This window comes from Larimichthys crocea, unplaced genomic scaffold (assembly GCF_000972845.2).
Source record: "Larimichthys crocea isolate SSNF unplaced genomic scaffold, L_crocea_2.0 scaffold29856, whole genome shotgun sequence".
Classification (NCBI taxonomy): Eukaryota; Metazoa; Chordata; class Actinopteri; family Sciaenidae; genus Larimichthys; species Larimichthys crocea.
In genome coordinates, this window is record NW_020853933.1 from 4,486 (window position 1) to 10,501 (window position 6,016).

At 46.6% G+C, this 6,016-nt stretch overlaps 1 protein-coding gene across 1 annotated transcript; it reads left to right on the forward strand.

Moving 5' to 3' along the window:
- Nucleotides 1-3,306: 3,306 nt before the first annotated feature.
- Nucleotides 3,307-5,188, forward strand: LOC113744921 (prenylcysteine oxidase-like). Its single transcript, XM_027276107.1, has 2 exons — nucleotides 3,307-3,740; nucleotides 3,875-5,188. Exons 1-2 carry the CDS (start codon nucleotides 3,373-3,375, stop codon nucleotides 4,122-4,124), a joined length of 618 nt encoding a protein of 205 aa, XP_027131908.1. The 5' UTR covers nucleotides 3,307-3,372; the 3' UTR covers nucleotides 4,125-5,188.
- Nucleotides 5,189-6,016: the final 828 nt, after the last annotated feature.

Below are 6,016 nucleotides of genomic sequence, written 5' to 3' on the forward strand. Positions count from 1 at the left end.
AGAGGACTCCACGCTTCACAGCCCCGGACAGACAGGCTCTCCGTTACCCACCACCAGTGCACGGCTGTCCCTCTTCCGCGCCAGGGAGGGGAGCCCATGCCGCTTGGCAGGGCTAGGCTGACGCGGAGGAGCGACGACGACGCCAGCAGAAGGCAGCTGCTTTTACTGCGGCAAATGAATCACCTCGTCGCCGCCTGTCCGGCCAGAAAGCCCCGGGAGGTGAGTCAACCTCCAGCCACAGCCCTCGTCCCACGCCGCCTAACACCAGTTAAGGTAATGCACCACGCCCTACCACCACACTAGAGCGCTCATAGACTCAGGGGCTGATGAAAACTTGATGGACTGGGGGTTGGCGGAGCAAGTAGGCCTCAGGGCTGAACTTTTGGCTAAGCCCATCCATGCTAGAGCACTAATGGACAGGAACTTTTCACCATCAACACACACACAGAGTCTCTCCAGTCCGCATCAATACACACACAGAACACATACGTTTTTCTTTATTAAATCGCCTTTCACATACGCTGTTCTGGGACATCCATGGCCTCCTCAGTCACAACCCGCACATTGTTGGGGAACTGGATCCATTATGGGCTGGGGAAGGGATTTTACTACTCAGGCATAACCACACCGTCTCCGAGTGATGACGGCGCAATGATTAAACTTGTGACTGTGAATCCCAATGCAGACCCTGAATACCCGACCTGAGCTCCTACCTTCCTGCTATCCACCACCTTAAAGAGGTATTTAACAAAACCAAGGCTCTCTCACTTCCTCCTCATCGACCTACGATTGTGCCATTGATCTTATTCCAGGCTCCACCATTCCCAAAGGCCGCCTGTACGCGGTCTCTGGGCCGGAGAAGGAGGCCATGAGGGAGTATATTGATACCTCCCTGAAGGCTGGACTGATTCGCCCCTTTCTTCACCTGCCGGAGCTGGTTTCTTCTTTGTGGGAAAAAAAGACGGTTCTCTAAGACCATGCATTGACTACAGCCCACTTAATGACATAACCATAAGAAACCGCTATCCACTTCCCCTTATGTCATCTGTTTTGACCAGCTCCAAACGGCCCAGATCTTCACCAAGTTGGATCTTCGCAACGCTTATCACCTTGTGCGTATAAGAGAGGGGTGAGACGTGGAAGACTGGTTTAATACTCCTAGCGGTCACTACGAGTACATGGTCATGCCATTTGGTCTCACTAATGCTCCGGCCCGTATTCCAGGCTTGATTAACGATGTGGCTGAGAGACTTTCTCGACCGTTCGTGTATGTATACTTGGACGATATCTTATCTACTCCCCTGACCTGACTACCCACCAAGACCAACGTAACCCAGTATTAAAGAGACTCTTGAAAATAAAGCTCTATGTCAAGGCTGAAAAAAGTGAATTCCATGCCGCACTGTCTCCCTCCTGGGCTTCACTCGTAGCCCCTGGAAGGTGCAGATGGACCCGGCTAAAATTAGCGCTGTGGTCGATTGGCCCACACCTGATAGCGCAAAAAGGTTCAGCAGTTCCTTGGGTTTGCTAACTTTTACAGGCGGTTCATCAGAGGCTTTAGCGCAATAGCTGCTCCTCTCCATGCTCTTACCTCCACAAAGGTAGTTCCGCTGGTCTCCAGAAGCTGATGCTGCCTTTCGAGATCTCAAACATCGATTTACCTCGGGCCCCCATCCTCCACCTGCCAGCTCTCGACGTCAGTTCGTGTAGAGGTGGACGCCTCTAACGAGGGGATCGGGGCCATCCTTTCAAAGCGTCAGAGCAGGATGGTAAGATGCACCCTTGTGCTTTCCTGTCACGGCGACTTCCAAGGCGGAGCGAACTACGACGTTGGTAACCGGGAGTTGCTGGCGGTCAAGCTCGTTTGGAGGAGTGGGACACTGGCTCGAGGGGCGGACCATCCATTCATTGTCGGACAAGATCACAAAAACTTGGAGTCCCACGACAGCTAAAAGACTCAATTCTCGCCAGGCCAGGTTGCGCTATTTTTTAACCGATTCTTCCTTTTCTCTCTCATACAGGCCAGGGTCCCGAAACGTCAAGCCAGACGCACTATCTCGTCTCTTCGACCCTGAGCCTGTTGCCAAGGATCCGAAACGATCCTCCCACTTTCATGTGTGGTTGGAGCCCTGACCTGGCAAATAGAAAATGAGGTTAAGCAGGCTAATGGTGGGCTCCGTCACCTAGTGGGTGTCCAGAGAATCGTTTGTTTGTCCCGGTTGATATGCGCCCACAGGTGTCCACTGGGGCCCACACCTCCTGCTTCCTGCATCCGGAGTCAGAAGAACGCTGTTCGCCATCTCCCGGAGGTTTGGTGGCCCTCCATGGAGCCGGAGGTCCGGGAGTACGTAGAGGCATGTTCGGTCTCTGCGCCCGGAACAAGACGTCCTCCGGGTCCGCTGGTCTCCGGCAGCCACTTCCCATCCCCTCCAGACCCTTGGTCCGACATCTCGATGGGACTTCGTCACGGGGGCTCCCGTTCTCCAAGGCAACCCCACTGTCCTCACAGTGGTGGACAGTTCTCCAAGATGGCTAGATTCATTGCTCTTGCCTAAATGCCCTCCGCCCAAAAGAAACGGCGGAGACTTGACCTCACCGCGGTGTGACAAAAAGTACATGTCTACAGGGTGTAATATACAGGATGAAGAGGGGTAGATATGAATATACAATAATATATTGACAGGATAAACAGTGCACTAAATATATACAGTAACTGAATAAATTATTGTGAATACTTTATGTGGAAATTTCCTCTTTGGAAATTGTAATTTCATTACAGGCTAAAACATCAACATAGACAAGTGCTGATGATTTTATCTCAGAATCAAATATGAAACATTTAACATGTGTTACAGGCAGACATCATGTATTTTGTCTATCAAGATTCTCCTAATTATCTTATTGTTGCTGGTTGTCCAGTAACTCTGGTCTCAGTAGTAGACATGGGGAATGTAGTAAATCACTAACTCAAAGTGGGTTTATCAAGGAAGCAAATAATCACTGACAAAGTCATGGATTCAACATCCCACATAAGTGTAGAAAAATACAGACATGTGGATTATGTACAGTTTATAAATGAAAACCATGTTTCAAATGTACAGATGGATCTGTACTTAAAAAAATATCTATTGTTCACGCCGTGCTTTACAGACTGTGTATGAAACACGTTTCTTTACCTCTGTCATAGAAATGCATCTTTATCATTCCAGTATTAACATTTGCCTGTTGGTGCAGACATCTTGAGACCTGAGAAATGTTCTGGATGTTTCTAGATTATATATGCCCGTAGATACCAGTGACTGACTGATTTCTATCATTTGATTTACAGCGGAGGCTCCCCAGTACCAGCTGAGATACACCACAGCAGCAGGGATGGGTTCAGAGCTCTATGACATTGTAGTGCTGGCGACACCGCTTCAGGAAAGTGTCAGGACTGGAGTCCAGTTCGAAGGTTTCACTCCTCCCTTTGACCAGCTCCCTGGCAACTATCACAGCACCGTAGCAACCATTGTCCATGGTTACCTCAACACCTCTTTCTTTGGTTTCCCTGACCCCCGCCTGTTCCCCTTCGCCAGCGTCTTGACAACTGAGACTCCCGATCTGTTTTTCAACAGCGTGGCTAGTGTTTGTCCCGTCAACATCTCGGCAGGCTTCCGGCGTAAGCAGCCACAAGAGGCCGGGGTCTATAAAGTGTTCTCGCCACAACCTCTGGACAAGGCTCAACTCAAAACACTTTTCAGGTCAGCCACTTCCTTTCTGGTCAAGTAATCACGGTATTGATTCTTCATAAGTTATTATACTTGATGACAATACGCTGTCACATTGAGGCGTGTTGAAAAGTAAACTAACAACTTCCTGTACTTCTCAATCTTAGGTCGTACTACTCAGTGCAGGTGACAGAGTGGCACGCCTACCCCTGTTACAGCAGCAGCCGAGGACTGCCGTCTGTGGAGCTGCACCCTAATCTTTACTACCTCAATGGCATCGAGTTGGCCGGCAGTGCCATGGAGATGAGCTCAGTAGCCGCCAAGAACATCGCCCTGCTGGCTTACCATCGCTGGAACAGACAGACTGACATGGTGGACCAGAGAGATCTGATGCACAGGATCAAGACTGAGCTATGACCTGTCTATCTGAAAGCATTCAGCAGAGTTACTCAGAAATGTGTTTATGTGGAGAAGCAGAGAAGTGGTTTCTGGGTAATTGTAACATATAGCATCGCACAGCTGAGGCACACCTTCAAGTATATCTCCTGCTGAATCTAAACATCTGGATTTGGTTTGACTTATACACCAATCAAAGATGCTAAACATAATCTGACCCCGCCTTATCCTGAATGAACTGAAATATATACAATATTGTTAGACAAACAAGTATCAAAGTCATGTCCAGTCTAAGTCAGTGTGACTTCACTGATTCCCAGCCACGTTGCAGATAAATGAAACATTTTGCTGTATCGGCTGGGGATTGATTGCTAATGCTAATTAGCAGTTTCATCCAAAAAATCAGCTGCAGGCAGCTTTTCTTTGCCAAGATAATATTTAATCTCAGTAGATTGTGGATCGACTGTTGGAGGCTGTTTTAGTTGCTGGTGGTGTGAATTAATGCTAGTTAATAGCAGCAGCAGTCTAAGGTATTTGTTACTGCTCTGTGTATATAAATGATCCTGTGTCCAAGCCAAGAGAACACCTGAGAGGCAGGATTGAGAGCATGAATGAGACACTTTTAAATGGCTGTTTTATAATCTAAAATAATTGCTATTACTGTCTATAATGTAAGGACTGTTCATGCTGTTGGCATGCACCATACCAAGGAGTTCTCATCTGTAAATTAAAATCATTATTCAGTGACTCGTGGTAGTGGCCACTGGTGGTATGCTCTATTGCCCCTTTCATCAGACTCTTTCATTATCTCCACTTCCTGCTGTTTTTGTTGCGTAATCCAGTGGAAAGAATTTTTTTTTCAGGGAACGGTGCCAACGAGCTTTCACACTGGACCAAATGAAAGCAGAGTACAGATCCACGGAGCTGCCAGTGGTGATGATAACGCAAAAGCCTGGTTGAGATTCTGCATTTTTAATTATCTCTGTAATTAAAGAAAAACACATAACTCTTCATTTGTTTTTCTTTGGTTGGACATTCGCTTCCAAAAGTGGAAAATGCTAATAAAGATGTGTGATGATATGATAGACCACTGAAGAAAAACTTTATTTAATTGTTAACTGAAAACCTTGTGGCTCCAACCAGATTCAGTTGATGTATGATGGATTGTGTCCTGTGATGAGAAAACACCACAACCTTTTAATCTTATGAAAAAGTGTCAAAACGCTGTGATGGCATCAGGACAGCAGCTCCTCTACGTACAACAGTCAAATATTAGCAGTAATGTGACCTTTATGATATGCTGTAAAACAAATACACATAACAAGCGTTATGGAAACATCAAAACAATTGAATCTGTATTGACTCGAGTTAAACATGATGAAAACAGTGTGATACAGCTGAAAGGCCTTGAACAGACTAGTAATGCTTGAATTGGGGTAGTTGTCCACTTTCATGCTTAACTTAAGTATGAAAGCGTTTAAGTGCTTTGGATATAATCAGCTTGATTATATATGAGGATAGGATTTAGGTCGTCATTGAGACTGCTCCTAAATCAATCCACCGATGAAGACTACGTGATGTAGTTTAGTCTTCAAAATGAAATAGCACAAAAAAAGTGTTGGGCAGGAAGGGCAACAAGAAGAAGTAGATGCTACAGATGCAACATGATCAGATCATGTACTATATGTCGATGTGGGCTTCATAGAATTGGACACCTTTCTGGGGAAAACCTGGTCTGATTAAGAGAGACGGCATCCATCCAACATATCTAGAAATATGGCCAAGTTTATTAGTCGACCAAAACCGTGACAACCCAGAGTTGAGACCAGGAAGCAGAGCTGCAGTCTTACACGCTTCTCTGCGCCTCCATTAGAGCAGTTGCCCACCCAGTCCTTTAGTATAGAGACTGTGTC

What these genes read in the sequence shown, in the direction of transcription:
- LOC113744921 (XM_027276107.1), top strand. Translation starts at nt 3,373, where the DNA reads ATGGGTTCAGAGCTCTATGACATTGTAGTGCTGGCGACACCGCTTCAG. An exon ending in CAACTCAAAACACTTTTCAG is followed by an intron (nt 3,741 to 3,874) that starts GTCAGCCACTTC and finishes TCTCAATCTTAG; the next exon opens with GTCGTACTACTCAGTGCAGG.